Raw genomic sequence first — 22,209 nt, forward strand, 5'->3', positions numbered from 1 at the left:
AATATGTAGAACCTCTTCGAGGTTTCATTTTGATCATTTACATCTCAAATTGTAGCCTATTCAGAATTACAGAAATTACAGAAATTTTCTGTATGAGTGTACAGAGGACAAAGCTGCACATTATATAGGTTTCATTGGTTTAAAACTAGAGCCAGGATAGTGGATTTAGCACTTAATTACATCAGGAAGGTAGATTTTTTCTTTCTTTCTATTAGTTATCTTGGTAACTTCTACTCCCATGACAATAAGTTGTTATTTTTAACATGCATTAGCATCATTAAGAATTTTTCCTTAAATGCAAATAGCTGCACTGGATAGAAGTATGGAGTTGTATGACTTTCAAGTGGAGCTGAATAGAAAGTCTTAAAATTCTTCCCTCCATGTTTTCGTACTCTTCCAATATTACAGTCACCATCAAGACTCTAATATAATATGCAATCATGCCCAGGTAGAAAGGTGTCATATAAGTTTCTGAGATGTAAGTTCTCAGAAGTAAGTTAAATATGTATTTATTTTATATATTTATTACAAGAGCTTCTGTGGGGCTTCAACCTTCCACAAGAGCCTGAAGACCTATCTCTGCCAGTTGAGCTGGGGCCTCAATGGGGAGTACCATGCTGGAGGTGGTTGATGGACTAATAGTGGATCCCATTTTCCCCTGCGAATCATGCTCCCTCCCCTCCCATACTTTAATTATAATTTTGTATCCTTATTGTTATGGTTTTACTCTATTTAATGTTATAAGCCGCCCAGAGTTGCCTTGCAGCAGATGGGTGACAAAAGAAAGAGAAAGAAAAAGAGAGAGTGAGAGACAGACAGACAGAAAGACAGACAGACAAACTCTGGCTTACATATAAAATGCATATGAAACTAAATAAAATTAAAATAAAGCAAAATTATCAACACTATCAAACATATGAATAACAATAATATACACTAAGGCAACAATAGTAAATATCAGCATAAATATAGCAATAGCACTTAGACTTATATATCACTTCTCTGAGTGGTTTACAAATGTCAGCACATTGTTCCCAACAATCTGGGTCCTCAGTTTACCAAACTTGAAAGCATGGAAGGCTGATATTGTGTGCCTTTTCAGAATATCAGTGTTTAAAAAAACTATGAATCTTTTAATCATAGAAAATATAACTTTATGAAATGCATTATTCATATAATTGCTGACTTCTTTTGTATATCAGATACTAAATATTATTTTATTTGAGATATGAGATAAAAAATCATATTAATTTTAATTTATATTTTGGCATTTGGCATTTATGGTGTCTTAAACTATAATTATTTTGTAATATTGTTGAAAATTATATTTTTTACTTTAGGTATTTGTACAAACTTTGTGACCTGCACAAAGAATGTGACAACTACACTGAAGCTGCCTACACATTACTTCTTCATGCAAAACTTCTTAAGGTATATATATTTCAAATGTTTTTAATCTTGAAGGCTTAGAATTTAAGATGCAAAATTTCTCTAGAAATAAACAATACCTACATACAAAATACACTGAATATTTTATAAGAATGAAACAGAAAGCTAGGGTATAGAATTGTTACTGTTTGAAACTTAGTTTAAGGTGAATCACCCAAGGACTTATGGTGGAAGCAAAAGCAAAGTAACCCATAACATTAACAGCAAATGCCAGTACAGATTGTTAACCAAGATGTGATTTATCATCTGTCCTGGATTCAGTATGAGGCACATTTCACTATCCTTGTTAGTGTGGCCTTAACGATGCCTTGCCTTTTCCAAGATTTGCATGGTAGCTATGTAGAAAATATGTGTTTGAATTAAGGAGATATGATATGATGCAACCATATGTTACTGCTCTGTTGACACTTCCTTAATGCCTTCTTAACACATGTTTTTCTGAATCAAGGGGCTACCATGCGAGCCCAGGAAAAGTCAAGACTTATAATAATAATAATAATAGTAGTAAAGTTGGAAGGGGCCTTGGAGGTCATCTAGTCCAACCCCCTGCTCGGGCAGGAAACCCTATACCATTTCGGACAAATGGCTGTCCAGTCTCTTCTTTGAGGATAGGCTGAAAAGTATAGCAAACAGCCATGCTAGATCTGAAACATCTTTCCTACCTTGGATCCAAATATTGCAAGTAAAGTATTGAAACTTATAACCAATATTCCAAGTTTATCTTTGTTGATTGGTACCTGCTTTGTTTTCTTCTCCAATTATTTTTTTCTTTGAGTAGCAGATTTTTTTAGCACTGCAGGATGACTGCTTATAACTTTTCACATTCTCCAAACACCTTAGTTTTTGAATAATATGGATACTTCAAAATATGGGAAAACTGTTCACCACATGAACATCTCTTGATATCTGCCTTGAAATATCTTTAAATGTAACTTGGTAGAAAAAGGAATCATAATAGTTTTCCCTGTTTCTATAACAATCAAGGGGTGGGAGATGAATTAGATAAGTCTTGTAGTGTGATAGTTGTATTCTTGCAATTTGTCCTTCCAACCCTTTATAATTATTTTACAGTGCTATTAAGTTATCAATTGAATGTTTCTAAAAATGTTTGTATGTGTAGATAGAAAACCCATTATTTTAATAATTGTACTTCATAGTAAGATTAACTTAGATATCTACACACACACACACACCATTTTAGAAGATAATGAAATGTTCTCTATTTTAAACAAATCTTCAATTTTTTTTGGTCTGGTGTGTATGTGTGTGTGTGTGTATAGATATTTTATAATATGCTAACTAACCCTTTGGGTAAATTAGTACGTAGTAAAAAAAACTTACTTTTGAAAACAGAAAGAAAATGAAGTCATGAAGTTCATCTTATTTTACTAAAGACAATTGTTCCTTGCTGATTGAAGGCATCCATAAAGGGAACAGGAAGGATAGAATATCTGAAAATGTTTTTCTTTTCCTTCTGTTCCCCAAGCCTTTCAGAATTCTCTAAACTTGAGGCTGAATCTGGTAATTCACAAAACACTGCAGATGAGGGACTAGGAATCACCGTATAATCTGCACAGTCACCTTTCATTGTGCATCTGTCAGAACAGAGGTTATTCTGGTATAAAGCTGAATCATCCTTATAATATTGTTTGGATGAATATGTAGGCCAGATTATGTGCCTACATAGCTTAGGATCTCCAGTTTCATCTGCCTTAAAACACTTGACTGGTTCCAATTGGACGGCATCGTTTCTATTCCTTTCACATCTTCCTACCGATCCATGCTGAATGACAGAGTCTGACAGGAAATTCTGTATTTGCACAAGTAAAGCACAGAACTCCCCTTCTGACTCTGGATTCATACTGCATAGTTGGGAGTTCTGTGGAAATGGAGTGGCACACACAAGGATGTAATGTATGTGAACCATGCTATATCCCTTTCCTCCATTTCAAGTTCTCAAACTTCCTAGCAACTGGCATTTGTGCATTTCTGTGAGACAGAAAGACCATCTCTTCCTATCAGCATTTCAATGTAATATTTGTTTTCTGAGAGCAGTATTCTAAATATTGAATATTCTAATGTTTGTAAGCCATGTTGAAAATGTAGAAATACCATATTTTAAAAAACCATACATACATAACATCATATTACTGATACTAATGATGAAAATGAGTTTCTGATGGATTTATGGTTCATTTTAAAATCATTAATATGGCCCATGCTAGTGTGTGATCTATTTTGATATTATATAAGAAAGATGTTTCAGAAAAAAATAGAGACAAAAGGATAGGTTGTAGGACATTTAAAGAGCACCTTTAAATAAAAAAAATGAAAGGACAGCTGAGTTATGTTGAATGTAAGAAAATGTCACTATAAGAACAGAAAAGGTTTACAGTAGATTTGTAAGACCAGTGCAGAGACATTTTTCAGTTGATTTACCTATCTTCTCTAAAATTTCGTATGGTTTTATTATAAAAAAGAAAATGTCAATGACATTTAGGTCATGCTTAAAGGATGAAGCTGTCACTAAACAGCTTTTATTAAAACTGAGTTTTCTAATTGTTAAGGAGAAATAAATTATTTAAGGAAAGAAAACACAATAATGTGCAGGTAATCACGGATAAGGAGATCCCTATCCACTGTATTCCACTTCATATTTCCTCAGAATTGTGTTTTTTCTGTTTCCAGAAATTTAGGGTTGCCCCCTAGCAGTCTGTAGAACTATAAACTCTAGAATAACAAAACTCAAGATAAAAAAGTGTTTATAAGTTTAAATATGATAAGCAGCTCATTTTGCCAGTTTGAGTGGTTGCTACTGAAAGGACAGTCTTCCTGACTTTAGATTAGCTATGCCATGGTGGTCATCTCAGACAACATTTGAAACCCATATTGGAATGGCAAGACCAGCCTGTCTAACCAAGAGGATGAAGACTGGCCTTCTACACTAGCCTCTGACACTCACTCAGATGACTCTCTCTCTCCTTCCTCTGCTGCCACTTCCCAAACAAACATTGGAAAATTCTTCCAATATAAATGGCATCCTTTCTTTTCTGCCAAAAACCAGGATGGCTCATCAGACACAGCCCCACTTTATTTGTATGCATGCCAATGTCAATTGCCTCTTTTCAAGGATGCAGATGTATCCATAGCCTGTTTGACTTATTTTCAAAAGTTTTTTGGATAAGAAAGACTTGGTGACCGGAAAAATATCTATAGAAGATGGGAGAAAAAAAATAACATAGTGAAGGAAGTGAAGGCAATGTTGGAGCAACAGTAGCAGCAGAGTTACTACCTACGCATGCAAGTACTGATTGAGTTCTAAAGATTTAGCAGCTTGAGAAAAACCTCAATAAGCAGCAGTGATGCTACTTGGAAGTAAGTTTGGAATTTGGCAGTAACCATGCCTTCCAACTTGAAGGAGCCAACAAAGAGAAAAAAGTCCCAGTAACAACCAAGATCATGAGCAAAAAAGTGTGCCATGCTGAGTAGGGGGCAAGAACTGAGATGTACATAAACTTTTAAGAACTTGAAAATCCTGAAAATATTACTAAATTAAGACCCAAGCATATGGTTACTTGGCCAAACTGAATAAGAGTGAGAAGATGACATTAACCCTATCCAGAATTAATTGCACCCACAGTGGAAAAAAAGGGAATAGGATTCTGTATTCAGGAAATATCCAAACCTAATGATGTTTGAAGAAGAACCTGCACAGCTTATTTGTGATTTCACTCTGCTTCACTTTATTTTCTTTACTTTCAGATAATTCAAACAAAGGTATTAAAAACAAAGCATGACAAAATTCAAAATATGATCAGATACACCCAAATGCTAGGGTGAACATGTTCTTTTATTCTGCTTTTTCTGTATTTATATTTGTGTGAACTAAAATTATAGCATAATACTGTCTCATAGAGAGGCCTGAAGTTGTTAAATTTTAAAATGATTTTACAACTGTTGTATAACATTTCAAAATCAAAATCAAGATAATGTTCTGATTTCCTTGTTAATTAATAAAAGATACATATTCACAAAAAGAACAGATTTCTCTATGCCCGCATACCTTCAGTATCAATATTATTCTTTTTTAGCTTAAATAGTTTTGTATTCAATTCATGAAAATTCTTTAAAATATATTAACTGTAATTTATATATTTGGCAAGATCCCTGTGTTTGAAATACTCGTGATTTTAATCCTGTATTGATTCAATGATACAGGAAAGCTTTATTCATCTCTTCCATGTAAGATAAAAAACCCACACATAACATTTAATAGCAGTTGTGTTGAAATTCTATAAATTATGTGTTGTAATACTGGCCTAAAACTGGGAACAGTAATCAATGATTGAATTGTTTGCCATCTCTTGGCAGTCTTTTCAACTGTATGCTCATTTGTGAATCTCATAAAATAACCAATTAATGAATATGTTTTATAATTTAAACAGTAATTTAGTCATATACAATTTCAATGTTTGTCTTCTACCTCTTGGTGGCAAGGACTGATAATACAATTCAATCTGTTCTGATATGGTGCCACATGAATCCCCAGCCAATATGACTGCAGATTGGTTGGTTTCATTTTTCCTTGCAGATTTTCCCTATCAGCGTAGAGGGATTGGAAATGAAGAAAGAGGGCAGAGTATGTGCCTTCATCTTCCCCTCAGGAACTGATATTTTGATTTTGAAAACCTGAAGATGGGTTACAACATACTATTTTTTCTCAACAATCTCAAAGGATATCTGATTTCTCCCCTTTCTTCTCCTATTGTTCTATTTACTCAAAACTGGTCCATGCTACAGGCTCATTTACAACAGAAACAATTCTATGAATGATTATGTGAGGCATTTTCATTTAGTTCCTGACCTCCTTCAGTAGGTGAAATCTGAATTGCTAACACCAATGTCATATTCTACATCCTGAAAAAATTCGTCACAAACTAATTTCCCCTGTGTTTTTTTAGTACAGTGGTACCTCGGTACTTATCATTAATTGATTCTGTGAGGCGTGATGAGTACTAAAAACAATGAGTGCCAAACAACCACATGACTAGCATGTGACCCTTTGTTTTGGCCGGAAAGATTAGTGAGTCACAAGGCAGCTGATACTGATAACTTTTAGCTTGTGCACCAAGTACCAAACAAATGATGAGTACTGGGGAAAAAAATTCCCATCAAAATGTATTGAGTAGCAAATTTGACAACTTTCAGAACAGTCGAGTACTGAGTTACCACTGTATTTATTGTTAGTGTGATTTTTATGTTTTTTTAAAATATTTGTGGATTTCATACGTGGTCTTACCTGTTGCGTGTACTGCTCAGAATCCCACTTGGTGAGATGACGGGTATATAAACTTGATTAATAAATAAATTAATAAATAAATTCCTTAGTTTTGTTTAAAGCAGGATAAAGCTATGCATGCATTAATCATTATTAATGTTTAATTTCCTCATGGCTTTCATTTGATATAGTGGTCTGAAGAACCATGTGCAGCGCATCTTACCCAACGAGATGGCTACCAGGCAGCAACGCAAGGACAACTCAAAGATCAGCTCTATCAAGAAATTATCCATTATTTTGACAAGGGCAAGGTAATAAGGAAAAAAACAAACAAGTTACATTACTTTGATCAAAAGTTGCAAACTCTGTGTGAGAATAATAGTACGCTCCCTATAACTGTGAAGGGTATTTGAGACATGAAGAAGAGCAAAGTGGCATTTCCAATTAGCCTGGAACAGTTATAAGTTATTAGAGATTTATGGGAATAACCTCTGCAGGTTCATAAGACTTTTCAGCCAGCTAAGTTTTAACTCTAAAGAAAATAGTTTGTTTTTATGAGACTGTAGGTGGGGTCACTACAAAAGTGAATCTTCTGAATTATTGTTACTGATTCTGAATATTAAGAGCTGGAGTGATAAGACATCCAGCCTTGAGTTACTTTTCTTTGCTGAGAATATCAAACAAAATGACCAGCAATTTGATATTGCTCATTTTGAATGTTAAGAACATGAAAGACTTTCTCTCTTTTCTGCTTTAAACAGACACTAAGAACTGGATTAGATATTTCCAATTCTCCTGATTAAATTCCTCCTTCTCCCCATTCTATCCCAGGTCCATAGTAGATTCCACAGAGTAGAAAAAATAAAAATAGTGCGTGTTGTATGATTATTTTTAAGAATCTAGTAGAGAGAAGTTCCCTGAGGATGGGCTCTGGCACAAGGCCGGAAGTTCAGAAGATTAAACCTCTGGTCCTGGTGATCAACCCAGATTGGATCCTGCAACATTATCCTGGGACATGTATATCCATCTTCATTCATAAAAGATATTTAATTCCAGGCACATACAAGTAGTCCTCAGCTTGTGACCACAACTGGGCTAGAATTTCTGTTGCTCAGCAAGGCAGTTGTTAAGAGAGTTGCACCTGATTTTACTACATTTTTTGCCACAATTGTTTTTTCAGGTTACAAATTTTTATTAGTTTATCCGAATATAAAATAGAAAGGAAAATGAAAATAATAGGAAACTGTCAGAGGAAAAAGAAAAGGGTGAAAGGGGTGGAATAAAAGGGGGGGGGGAAGGCATTGACTTTTTAGTACAATAGATGTTAATAACATTGCAGCCTCAACACTTTACTTTTACACAGTAATTTACACAGGTAGTCCTTGATTTACGACCACAATTGAACCTGAAATTTCTGTGGTTAAGTGAGACATTTGTTAAGTGATTTTTCCCCATTTTACGACCTTCTTGCCTCAGTTGTTAAATGAATCACTGAAATTGATAAGTTAGTAACCCAGTTGTTAAGTAAATCTGGCTTCCCCATTGATTTGGTTTGTCAAAAGGTTGCAAAAGGTGATCACATGACCTTGGGACCCAGCAACAGTCCTAAGTATAAGTCAGTTGCCAAGCATCTGAATTTTGATCACACGATCGTGGGGATGCTGCAAATGTCATAAGTGTGAAAAACGATCATAAGTCCCTTTTTTCAGTGCTGTTGTAACTTTGAACAGTCACTAAATGAACTGTTGTAAGTCGAGGACTATCTGTACTGGCCATTTGTATAACAATGAACGTATCTAATCAGTAAAACCAAAATTAAAATGGAGATGGTTATATTGATTGTTTTATTCAAAGAAAAGAATGTATCTATTTTTTTTTTTTAATTTGGAAACCCACTTCTGGATTTTGGGCTTGCGATAGAAAAAAATGAAAATTTTGATTTTTTTTTTTTTTGCCAGAGTTGTTAAGCAAGTCAGGGCAGTTATTAAGTGAGTCATGCCATTGTTAAGCAAATCCAGCTTCCTCTACTGACTTTGCTTGCTAGAAGCTATCTGGGAAGATCGCAAATTACAATCTTATGACCCGGGATGCTGCAACCATCCTAAATATATGCCAGTTTTCCGAATGTTGGTCCCATGATTTTGGGGATGCTAGGATGATTATAAGTGCAAGGACTGGTCATAAGTCTCTTTTTCCAGTGCCGTTTGTAATTTTGAGTAGTTGCTAAATAAATAGTTGTGTGCTGAAGACTAGCTATATTTATTCTTTCCCAGAGAGCATTTATAACCTCGGGCTAGTGACAGCCACCCCTGGAATAGAGGACATCCAGAATCTGTTTTGTCTTCACAGGGTGAGAAGCATAGCAAAACAATTTTTGAGGCTGAGCTGTTTTGTATATCTGAATGTAAAAAATATAACATCCAGCCTGAAATTGCATAATTGGACTAGCAGGTATTATTGAGAACAAGTACAAGTTGTTGGCCTGATCATTTTGGCAAAATATAATGGAGATGGATGTACCTCCCTCCAGTATCAGGTCTTTAAACTTAAAGATGGACCAGATGTTATTGAGTACTTTGGGTTCTAAAATTAATTTCTCACCTCATCTTCCCAGTAGAGAAAATATGTACTTTCAGAGAGTTGCTTTGTGTTAAGTATTAACAATAGGAAATATAATTCATCACATTTGTATGCTGCCTTTCCTGTAAGGCTTAAAAGAAAAATAATGTACAAATGTGATAAATAATAATTAATGATAGGCTTGGGGGTTAGCGAAAAGCTACCCAATCTGTTTATGTAGCTATCTCTAAAGGGAAATAACAGGGACAGCTTTTAAAGATGAATTTTCAGGCAGTGAAACAAACTGAATGAGAAAGCTGGATTTTTTTGCAGCATATTTAATGACTTTAATGGCTTGAGCTGCTTGTCGAGGTAACAACTGCAATACCTTTTTTTTTTAAGAACTGATTTGTGTATTTCTGTTACTATGGTATTAATGAGCTGTTTATGAACAGCAGGTAAAGTATCTGTTTACAATGCCTTAACCAGTGCAGACCTTTACAAAACTAGGATTGCAAAGTTTGCAAAAAGATTGCAGCTTCATTTTTATTTTGGTCCTAATTGTGTATTATAGTGTAGTCATAAATGGAAGAAGGCAGCTAGTTTGAGCACTGCTAGGTGTTTACTTTGCTTTCTTTCTTTTGCATTTTAAACAATCAGCCATTTTTTTTACTTACTTGTTAGCATTTATGTAACAACTTTTATTGTCTTTCATTGTTCTTGAATTTTCTGTCTGAAACTTTGAACTTGCTTTGTCTGGTTCTTAGCATTTAGGAAACGTGAGAAGTTTGAATCCACTTTTGGAGAAATAGACAATAATTGCAAACTATTACATTTAATAGGTGCCAAAAATAGTTCATATTTCCAGTTTTCCAGATAAGACCCCCTCCCTCCATCCTGAAACTTAGTTAAGGATATATAATTATAATAGATGGGCCACTTCAAGGTATGAGCTTTATAGGAAGTAATGTACAGATAGTTCTTGACCAAAAACCAAAAATGGATTTGCTCATTATGGACAGAAGTAATAATAGTTCGAAGCTCCCCATGTGATCACCTCACTATGACCCCCTATCCCTACTCTTTGAAATGTGGTCATTAAACAAATGTGTGGATCATTAAGCAGAGTATGGGGTGCCTCAGGGGCTCTGGGAGAACTAGCACAGGTCCTGCCCTGTGCCTCCTTCCCTCCCTGAGGTGCCCCATGTTCTGCTTCCTGTCCCTTGGAGTCCCTCAGGTCTTGGGTCTTCTTCCTATTCCACCAGGTCCCACATCCTCCTCCTCACTTCACATTATCCATTGTACACTTAACTTTTTGAAGATCTCCAGAGACTGCTCCATTCCTGAGCCTTCTGGAACAATACCAGAGTAGCTGCCATTTTTGACACTGGACACATTGAATTGTGGCCATTCTGAAAATGGTGGCCACATCTAGGATTGTACCACACAGACCAGAACAGAGCAGCTTGCCTTTCTTCTTAAATGGAGTTCTGGAAATCTTCAGAAGGTAAGTGAGGAGAAGGATATGGAGTCCAGTGGAGTGGGAAACTGGCCCAAGGCCTGTGGGCCCTGTAGGAGCAAATGGAGTGAGATAGGTGGAGGGCACTGCAGCATCCCTATAGTCATAAGGGTGAATGACTGCAGGGACACTGCAACAGCTGTAACTTTGGAATCAGGTCATAAGAAGCTTTTGGATGTTCTACCATAACTTCATATTGTCACTAAGTAACCAGTCATAAGTCAACGATTACCTACAGTATATATCTCATTAAGCCTTTTCTTAAATAAAGGCTAGGAGAAATTAGAAAAGTCATTTAAAGGTTGCTACTACCCACCTAGCTTATATCTTACAAAATATTTCTTGAATTTAAAAATAATTGCACAAAAATAATTTTACAAATTGTAAGATTGAATAGTTTTAGTTTCTGAATGATAATGATAAATTGTACCACCTCTTGACAAATATATTATTTTTTAACTTTGTTTTCTTGTGGTATTTTTTATAGTTGATTATATATCTTGCAATAATCATCCAATTACAGATGATAACATGTTTTAGAATTCCAGTGTTCATGATAGGTAGTACAATTTCATATTCCTTTTTAACTATACAGAAATTCTGTAACATGTTTCAACAGCTAGATCAGTTCACAGTAATACATGTATGAGCAAAATATTCACAATTTCTGTTCAAATGAATGAAATAGAAAACATTGAGTGGATAAAAAATAATAGACAAGCAAAAAGAAACTGTATTTATATCTCATTTCTTAGTTTACCAAAACAAAAATATAATTTCAATATATTTTTGAATAAAATTTATTTTATTTCACAGTTTCATCCAAGATTGTACACTTGAATCTGTGAGATATTCATTTATATATTAATTTACTTTTTTGAAAACAAAAAGCACTGGTTCAGCTTTATGCTAGCAGGTGAGAAATTATTTTTCCCTGCACCCTCACCTTAGTCATTTCTATTTACAATCCTTTTGCCCCTCACTGTTCAGATCATTAATCATTTAAACTTACTTAAGGTTATTGTTAGATTTAGGAAGGCTTGGCACAGGGATTTTGGCACAGGAAGAAGCAAAGAAATGGGAAACAAACAGGAGTTTCTTACTAAAATTCAGTGGACAAGTTCCTAATGAAATTTCTTTCTAAGTGAACAGTAACACTATCAGAAAGTCCAAGATGGGAACAATAAGAAATAATTCTTCAGTGGTTGTTTCTTTAAAAAACAGTTACTATGAGTGGACAAGGCTTTGCAATCATAATTTGTAAAGTTATGATATATTCATGTTCCTGAGATGATCTGGCGTTGATTGCTGCAACTACAAGCCTGTACAGAATTAAAACAATGACTTGGCTACATCTCAGCCAATGGTAGTTTTATCAAATCTTGTCTACACAAGAATTGATAGGAAGAATTCTCCATAAGGAAAATAAACAAAAGAGTGGGACTAATAGATAATAGCCAGAAATAACAAATATGGGACAAATTCTCTGTTACTAAAGACAGTGAGTCATGCTTATATCATTTGTAAATTAGATTAGTTAGATTATGTGGAGCTGCTCTTGAAGATGTGGCTACCCGCTTTCTGGTCACCATTAGTTGATTTGGCAAAGTCCTTGCTTACTGACTACTCAAAATTCAAATTCAAAAGGAAGCTTATGACCAGTTCTCATGGTTACAGCTATTGTAGAGTCCTCATGGTCATGTGATTGCAGTTTGGGTGTTTGTCAACTGGCACACATTACGATGGCTGCAGCATCCCCCTGTAACCTTCACAGCTGACAAGCAGGAAGTCCTAAATGGCATCACATTTAATGATTTATAGTAATTGGGAGTTAAGACTCAGAAAGCCACATTTTCATAAGTAGCCCACTCCATCTAAATCAGCATGGCTGGAGAACAGATATATTTCTACAAATGTATGATCTTTAGAAAAAAATTTACAACAGTATTTTTGAGAGGACATTCAAGTTGGAAGGTAGGTTCAAGAATAACAAGAATGTTATTTATTAATTGGGGATTTTTTTTTACAATGGCTTATGTATGTTGTGACTTTTATATATTGTAAATTACTTAGAGTTGTAAGAAATAGGAAGCATGTAAATATGTGTTGAAAGAAAAGTCTTCATCCTGGTTCATCCAAAACATTTTCTTTCTTTTTTTTTTTTTGAAGCATTTCAGATACAGTAAATTTTTCCCACAGTTCATGTACATAAAGCTAAAGAAAATTTCAGTGTAAGTTTGTGTAAAGATCCAAATGATACCCTATGAAGCATTTATGTCCCATTTATAAGAAATAAGTGAAGGAAACTTCTGAATATGTGTTCAGTAGAGGACAGAAATAAATAATATGAGAAAGCATCTCAGCTTCTCAGTAGGGAATGAAAAAATTAAAACACAGCACTAGTTTCCTAAGGTTGTCATCAATATGGTGTTCAAGGAAATTCAACTACTGAGATATGCATGTTTGGGTAGCATCTTTGGGAATCTTCCCTCTAAATCCTGATAATAAGAGAAAGATAAAATAGACCTATATTTAGAAAATTGACTTCCTGAGAGTGCTCATCATTCCATATTTCACTCCTGTTGATTAGAAAGCCACCAAGATATTCTCTAATTATCAACTGAAGTACATCTTGTACTTTGCTGATGATTACAAGTATACTGTAGAAGAGCAATTTGTCTATCCATTTTAACATTATTACCTCTGATGACTAGATAAACAATTTTGGAATAAAATACTAGATATTTATTTTTCTTCATGCATATGAAACTTATTTATATGAAACATAAGCTAAAATGGCCACTTTTCAAGGTGGCTCTGCTGCAAATAAAGAGAATTATAAGAAAAGGAACACAGGACAAAAGGAAATGGAAAAAGTGGGGGAGAAAGACAGTCTAAAGAAGCTATGAAAGTAAAATAAAGTAAAAATAAAATATTCTTGAGAATGCATTTAATGTTACTTGTAGACCACTGCTATTTACATTCAGTCATGAAAGCAATTCCTCCAACCCAGGTGCAAAAGACTTCAGTCATGCAACTCATAGTTTTAAAAAAGTAATTTTCATCGAGGTCTCAGCAGGGAGCCACCTGAAATACTGAATTAGCTGCTCTTACCTACTCTGTCAGTAGGATCTGTATGTACTATTAACCATGGAGGTACCAACTTGCATTGGAATTCAATAAAAGTAAACCAAAGAAATAAAATAGCCGAATGAATGTTGGGTCTTTTAAATATATTTTTATGATTTCCTGCCATTTTTAAAAATAATTTCATTGATGTCTGATTATTTTAGAATAAATTATGTAGCTCTTTTACTTTAATTAAGGATACAGGTAAGTAACCCAATGCTTTGTCAGTAAAATATGCAAACTAATAATTTCTTCCCAAGTTTTGCTAATGCTTCCCTTATTTCAGGTATTTTCTAAGTTTTTAGTTTATACCATCCCATTTTTTTCCAATAATAATAATAATAATGCCTATCCCAGGTCCTGGGTAAGGACTCGATAGGTAGACAAAATGCAAAATCCAGTCTGAACATCTGGCTGACTGTGCGATGATCCATAATAATAATGATAAAGTTGGAAGGGACCTTGGAGGTCATCTAGTCCAGCCCCCTGCTCAGGCAGGAAACCCTATACCATTTCGGACAAATGGCTCTCCAGTCTCATCTTAAAAACTTCCAGTGTTGGAGCATTCACCACTTCTGGAGGCAGGTTGTTCCACTGGTTAACTGTTCTAATTGTCAGGAAGTTTCTCCTTAGTTCTAGGTTGCTTCTCTCTTTGGTTAGTTTCCATTCGTTGCTCCTTGTCCTGCCTTCAGGCGCTTTGGAAAATAGCTTGACTCCCTCTTCTTTGTGGCAGCCCCCTAATACAGTTACTCTTCCTCACTGACCTCCCTTCAGGCTGACTCAAATGAATCTTTTCAAATATTCCTTTTAATTTTTCTTTTTCTACTTAGCTCCTCTACTTTGACTGCAGGCTCTGTTAGTTAGCAAAGTGCTACTTGCTTATCGATTTGATTGACTTGTAGTGAAAGGCAGAATAGAAATCCTGAATACATAATTGAAATGAAGTGAGCTTTATTTTTTATTGGTGTGTATCCCACCTTTATTTTTATAAATAACTCAAGGTAGTGAACATATTTAATTCTTCCTCTTCCCATTTTTCCCACAACAACAACCCTGTGAAGTGAGCCGGACTGAGAGAGTGACTGGCCCAAAGATTTTATGTCTAAGACAGGACTAAAACTCACAGTCTCTTGATTTGTAGCCTGTGCCTTAACCACTAGACCAAACTGACTCTCACATACTGTATATAGTACTAGTTCATCCTAAACTATGGTATGAGTTTTCCCAACATTGGATCGTATCTCCACTAAGATAAGCACCTAATCCAGTTTGATGTGGCATATAGATGTATTAATCCCTACCCTGGATATTCTGTACTGTAGAGGATGAAATGTGAATTCTGATACAAGGTTCATATATTCTTTTTTTGGATAAAGACACAAGGTTAGAAAGCATGACAACATGGGTTATGGAGAAATAGGTTTACAATCATCAGTTTGGAGAAGGAGACACATTTTACCCACCCATCCCCCTAAAAATAACAAAAAGCAGACAATATCATGACTGTATAAGGGTGCACATCCTTAAACTAATATTTCATTGAAGCACCTTTTGATTTTATGACAGCATTCAGTCTTTTGGGATAGGAGTCTATCACCATGGCACATCTTGTCTTGAGAGTCTTTGCCCACTGTTCCTTGCAAAAGTGTTCCAAATCTGTCAGATTGTGAGGACATCTCCTGTGCACAGGAGATCCCCCCACAAATTTTCAATTGCAGGCTCTGGCTGGCCCATTCCAAAAGTTTGATCTTCTTCTGCTGAAGCCATTCTTTTGTTGATTTGCAGGTATGCTTTGGGTCACTATTATGTTGAAAGGTGAAATTGCTTTTCATCTTCAGCATTTTGGCAGAGATCTGAAGGTTTTGTGCCAAAATGTATTGATGTATATATTTGGAACTGTTTACAATTCCTTCCACCTTGACTAAAGCCCCATTCCAGCAGAGGAAAAGCAACCCCAAAGGATAATGCTGCTATCACCACCATGCTTCCATGGTATATTTTTGGTGATAATGCAGTGTTGTTTTTGCACTAAATATACTTTTTGGAATTATGGCCAAAATGTTCAGCCTTAGTTTAATCACACTATGACACATTTTCCCACCTGCTTTTTGTCAGACTTGATGTAGGTTTTTGTAAAAAAAAAAAAAAAAAAAAAAAAGTCACCTTCTATACTGCTCCCACACTGTGAAATGTAGTGTATGATAGCTGAGCTCTATACTTTTCCTACTTTTATGAAATTAATCAAACTCTTTCTCTCTAGCCAGGACAGTTTAATCTGATTGGTTAATACTTAAATTATATAAGTGTCTTTATATTACTTAATTCTTTATGTTTATCTTTCTGATTAGCACCTTGAATGGCTAACTAGAATCTGTTAGTAAGCAGAGATAAAATTGAACTTTTTATTGCTGTTGTTGAATAAATATTAACTGAATTTTAATTTTAAATACTGAATTAAAGTTAATTAAAATTTAGTTATGTTTTTAACAGATGTGGGAAGAAGCCATTGTCTTGGGCAAAGAGCTTTCAGAACAATATGAAAATGAAATGTTTGATTACGAACAACTTAGTGAAGTACTGGTAGGTTTGTCTTTAACTCATTTGTAAATGATTTTAAACATGAAACTTAACATAAGTATCTCAGTATTAATTACAAAGCAAATTCATATAGCACTATTTCAGGACATATTTCACAACATTAAAAGAAACAGTTTGAATTAGAAATAAGCCTTTTTTAACATACTTGCTACTGATTTTAGGTATCAGTAGCAAGTATGTTAAAAAAGGTAGTCCTTGAACTGTAATTGGGGTCATAATTTCTGATGCTAAGCAATGCGGTTGTAAAACTCAATATCACATGATCACGTTACTTAGCAATAGCAATTCTGACAGTCCTGGTTGCTGTTGTCAAGCAAGGACCATATAGGTTGCTAAGTGAGGACTGACTTTAGTAGTGGTCTGGGCCTGTTTTAAGGGCAGAGTTTACCATAGAGTTATGTATAGTGAAATGTTTATTACTAAACAATTAGCTTGTGAAACCTTGTGCACAGAAACTTTTCGCTAATTTCTTTACATATATTTTCAGATGGGTCTCTCTTGTTTTTTGTGTATAATAAGCGGTGATATATGTTCAAGTGCCTACTCTTTTTTTTTTATTGAAAATTTTTAAAAGTTTTACAAATATACAACCAAAAAAAAAATCAACCCTCACCCCATCCCTCCCAAACCCACCCCTCCCTCCCCCCTCCCCGAACTTCCCAGAACTGAATATAGGCTTATCTAAAATTTTAAAATATCTAAACAAATTTTACATCTTATAATAATAGAATATATATAAACATTAGTAAAAAAAATACTTAAAAAAGAAAAAAGAAAGAAAGGAAAGAGAGAGAGAAAGAAAAAAAAGGATAAAAAAGAAAAAACAAAAGACGGAAAAAGAAAAGAAAAAACAATCTATACAAGCTATAAGAAAGCTAAATAATATTTTTCCATATCCAAATTATATTGTATAAAATTTATCCATTTTTCCCATACAACAAAAAATTTCTCTTGAGATTGCTCCTTTAAGAAAGCCGAAATCTTTGCCATTTCCGCCAAATAAGAAACTTTATAAAACCACTCTTGCAAAGTAGGCAAAGAATCCTTCTTCCAATATTGTCCAACTAACAGCCTAGCGGCTGTAATCAAATTTAACATCAGTATAACTTCCTTAGCATCACAGTCAGTAATAATACCTAATAAAAATAATTGCGGGGTAAATTTTACCCTCCTTCTAAAAATTCTTTGAATATTCCACCATATCTTAATCCAAAAGGCTTTTATATTTTTACACGACCACCAAATATGAAAATAAGTAGCATCCAAACAACCACATCTCCAACATTTAGGCTGTAGATCAGGGTACATAATGGACATTTTCTTTGGATCAAGGTGCCATCTGTAAAACATCTTATAAAAATTCTCTCTTAAGTTCTGTGCTTGTGTGAATTTAACATTCCTCACCCAAATGAGTTCCCAAGTATCCAGTGAAATTGATTCACCGATATTTTGTGCCCATTTAATCATACAATCTTTGATTAATTCAGATTCTGAGTCCATTTCCACTAAAACCCCATAAACCCTCTTAATATGGGTTGGTCTTTGATCCCTTACTTGTTTGATAAGATTTTCATCTTCTCTAAGCCATCCCATATTACAATCCGTCTTCCATCTATCCACTATTTGTCTATATTGAAACCATGAATAAGTAAAATTTTCATGTGTTAAATCTTCCAAAGATTTTAACTGCCAATTTTGACCATCCCATCTAAGTAATTGTATATAAGAAACCGTATCCATCTTGACTCCTTTCTTTATTCCCTCTATCGCATGCCAAGGTATGGCCCGTAATGGTATTTTAAAATCACTTCTATAATATTTCCTCCACACCCTAAGCAAAGAAATTCTTATAATATGAGATTTAAAAACCCGGTCCATTTTTTTATTAAAAATTAAATAGGCATGCCATCCAAAAAGTAAATCCCAGCCTTCCAAATGGAGTATTTCTACATTTGTTAAATTCACCCAATCACTAATCAATGTTAGTACCACCGCATCATAATACAATTTCAAATTTGGTACCTTGAGTCCACCTCTCTCACGGAAATCTTGCATAATTTTAAGTTTGACCCTTGGTTTCTTCCCTGCCCAAATAAATTTGTTAATACCTTTCTGCCATTCAATTAAGTTAAGTTCATTCTTTAAAATAGGTAACATTTGAAACAAAAAAAGAAACTTTGGCAGAACATTCATTTTAATAACTGCAATTCTACCCATAAGAGATAACTGTAAATTATTCCAATTCATTAAATCCTTCTGTACCCCAATCCACAACTTTTCATAATTATTTTTGTACAGTTTTGCATTAGAAGCAGATAGTGTAACCCCCAAATATTTTACCTTGTCAACAACTTCAAAATCTGTTAAATTAACCAAAGTCTGTTTATCACAATTGGTCATATTTTTTGATAATATTTTGGTCTTATTATTATTAATTTTAAAACCCGAGACACACCCATATTGCTGAATCAGTTGTAATAATTTAACTACCGAATAAGTAGGTTGATACAAAGTAACAACCAAGTCATCTGCAAAAGCTCTTAACTTATATTCCTTTTTATTAATTTCTATTCCTTTTATTTCTTGAGACTCCCGAATTTTAATCAACAAAATTTCCAATGTTAAGACAAACAATAACGGAGATAATGGGCATCCCTGTCTTGTACCTTTTTCTATTGTGAAAACCTCTGATAAACCCCCATTTACAACAAGTTGAGCAGTCTGTTTTTGATATATATTAGATAAAACTTGTAATATATTTTGTCCAAAATTCATGTCCTTAATTAAACATAACATAAACTGCCAATTCAACTGGTCAAAGGCTTTTTCAGCATCCAAAAATATCAGCCCTGCAGGGACTTGGTTGTTTTTATCTAGATATTCTAATAAATTAATAATTTGTCTAACATTATTTTTCATATACCTTCCAGTTATAAAACCCGATTGGTCCTTATGTATAAGCTGCTGCCAAACCCCCATGAACCTATTGGCTATAATTTTTGCAAAAATTTTATAATCCACATTTAAAACAGATATGGGCCTATAGTTCTTAGGCAAGGTGAGATCTTGGTCCTCTTTTGGAATCAAAGATATAAAAGCATTACGCCATGACGGAGGGATCTCTAAGCCCTGTAATATATTATTAAAAAGCTCACATAACGGTTGGGTCATCTCTTCTACTAAAGTTTTATAATAAATAGATGTCAAACCATCCGTACCCGGCGCCTTGCCTAATTTCAGTTGCTTAATAGCTGTCACAACTTCCTCATTGGTAATTACACCATTAATCTCTTTTTTCTGATCTTCTGTTAATTTAGGAAAATTAGCTTTACTTAAATAATTGTTTATATCTGTAATTTGTACATTAGTACTCTTTTATAATTTTTGATAATAATCTAAAAAAGATTTCTTTATCAATTCTTTATCAAGTGCCTACTCTTATAGTGTTTCTATGCATCATAAAATATAAGTTGGTATAAAAGAATATTATGATATGTGAGTTGAATCAAGCAACATTGTAGAATCAGAATTTTATATCTAACATAAATATAGTCTAAAGACACAAAACATCTTGGCTATCTGAGGGCTAAGTCTGATGAAAAATAAAGCTCATCTATTTTGGTTCAAAATACAAAATCCCTAAATCCTTTATCATTAATCACGCTGGGCTTGACTATTATAAGTGCGTGCGCACGCGCGCGCGCACACACACACACACACACACACTGCATATACACCCACCCACTGCTCTCTTCACCAAAAAAAGTGAGTTTAATTTAAAAGTTTTTAATTCATCCCATTATTTATACAGTGACGGTTGCCCATACGTATTCATGTGTATAAAATACTCTCTAGAATCCCTTGGGATCAAGGCAGTCAACATGCTGCAGCAGAACAAATGATCAAAAAGCAACCTATGAAGTGGTAAAAGAGTATCACATACTGGATTAAATGTACTATTAATGAGAAAAAAACATATATAATGCTTTGGGGCCTCTTGATGCAGAATTTTCCAATCAATTCTTATAACTTCAATCTTACTATAGAGAAAGCAGACATGTTTCATATCTAAGAATTAGGTATAAGGGAAGAATATGCTTCTTATTCTAGTTTGCTGCTTGATTCAATTCACATATTATAATATCTTTTACACCAAGTTATACTTTGCAATATATAGGAGCATTAGAAGAGTAGGTACTTGAATATATATCACCACTTATTATACACAGAGATCAAGAGAGACCATAATTACATACTCATCTGAAAATATATGCAAAGAAGTATTGGATATTAAAAAAGAAATATTAGAAAATATTAGTAAAGCAGTATGACTAAGGAGTACTACTCTTTGGCAGTAGAGTAGTGCCAGAGTAGAGCATTAGATTATTAAGAGTTGAGCATTAGATTATTACTCTACCCTGGTTCAATCAAAAGCATATACTGAAATGGAATAAATACTTCCAATAGCAATTTCATTTATCTTCTTGTTAAAAGTCTGCTCTATTTAGAAAGATACCACTGTATATTTTTTCCACCTGATTCAGCTATAAAAGCTGCAAATAATTCTCTATATTTGACCATCAGATTTTCCCCTTGACTACTAGCTGATACACTTGCAAAAAAACTTTCAATACAGCCCGTAAATAAAACAAATTAAGAGAAATTGGTCTTCTCTTTTCCATTTATCTATTAGATTTTGCACACAAAGTAACTTATCTTGTTAACATGCCTGCAATAGCATCCTATAGAATTAGGGTGAAATACATTAAATGTTTCTTATTTGTAAGTAGCTGTGATTGGAAAGATTTATGAAGAAAAAGAAAATATAATCTCCAGAAAAAGAAAGTTTTAAAAATTATGTTTTTCTTAACACAGAAAAAACAAGCACAGTTCTATGAAAATATTGTGAAAGTAATAAGACCTAAACCAGATTACTTTGCAGTTGGATATTATGGACAAGGGTTTCCGACATTTTTACGGGTAAGTTAAAAAAAAACCTTCTCTACTTTAATTTTGCTGCAGGCCAGAAAAACACATTATGTATCCTATACATTTTGAATGAAAGACTGTGTTCCGAATGTTCATAAATCCTTTTTATTGAGAATAAAATTGAGTGGAAGATACAGTGGATGGTCATAGTACAATAATGAATACTCGTTTTGTTTTTTTTCTTGAATTTTGGCTAATATTTTGATACATTTTCAGAAATTTTCCGGTGTTCTAGAATTTAACTCCATGCTTCCACTCTAGTTTCTGTAGGCTTAGCAAGTCATTAACCAATGTTTTATTTCCCATGGTTGAATGCTGGATGAAAAGCCAAGTGAATCATGAAGTCCACCTGTGTTTTACTAAAAAATATTTCTAGAAAATGTCTCATATTTCCTTGCTGGTTTCACAGTTACAGAGATAAATGCTAATAACGTTGAATAATTAAATGCAGCACTGTGGAAAACCATGAGAAATCACTTGGGAGGTAGCAAAGCTATCCAAAATATTTGAATCTGAGTAAGATGTAGATTGTGAAATAACAGTGCTATCCTAAGAAATGAAACAGAACAATTTTCACATGTTCAAGTGTATTATTTCTTTCTTTAAAAATAGAAATATAATAGCAGAAATTGCTTATGTGCTAAATGGAAATACAAATAAACTTTTCATAGATAAAATACAATGAAGT

At 34.0% G+C, this 22,209-nt stretch overlaps 1 protein-coding gene across 3 annotated transcripts in view; it reads left to right on the forward strand.

Moving 5' to 3' along the window:
* The window catches only part of DOCK1 (dedicator of cytokinesis 1), a 450,137-nt gene that overhangs the window by 375,420 nt on the left and 52,508 nt on the right, over nt 1-22,209 (forward strand). For all 3 annotated transcript variants that reach the window (XM_039345121.1, XM_039344947.1, XM_039345028.1), the window contains 4 exons: nt 1,341-1,431; nt 6,919-7,038; nt 16,425-16,514; nt 21,408-21,512. In XM_039345121.1, coding sequence (XP_039201055.1) covers nt 1,341-1,431; nt 6,919-7,038; nt 16,425-16,514; nt 21,408-21,512 — 406 coding nt within the window. The remainder of the gene's footprint in view (nt 1-1,340; nt 1,432-6,918; nt 7,039-16,424; nt 16,515-21,407; nt 21,513-22,209) is intronic.

This window comes from Crotalus tigris, unplaced genomic scaffold, assembly GCF_016545835.1.
Source record: "Crotalus tigris isolate CLP2741 ecotype Arizona unplaced genomic scaffold, ASM1654583v1 scf7180000017536.10889498, whole genome shotgun sequence".
Classification (NCBI taxonomy): domain Eukaryota; kingdom Metazoa; phylum Chordata; class Lepidosauria; order Squamata; family Viperidae; genus Crotalus; species Crotalus tigris.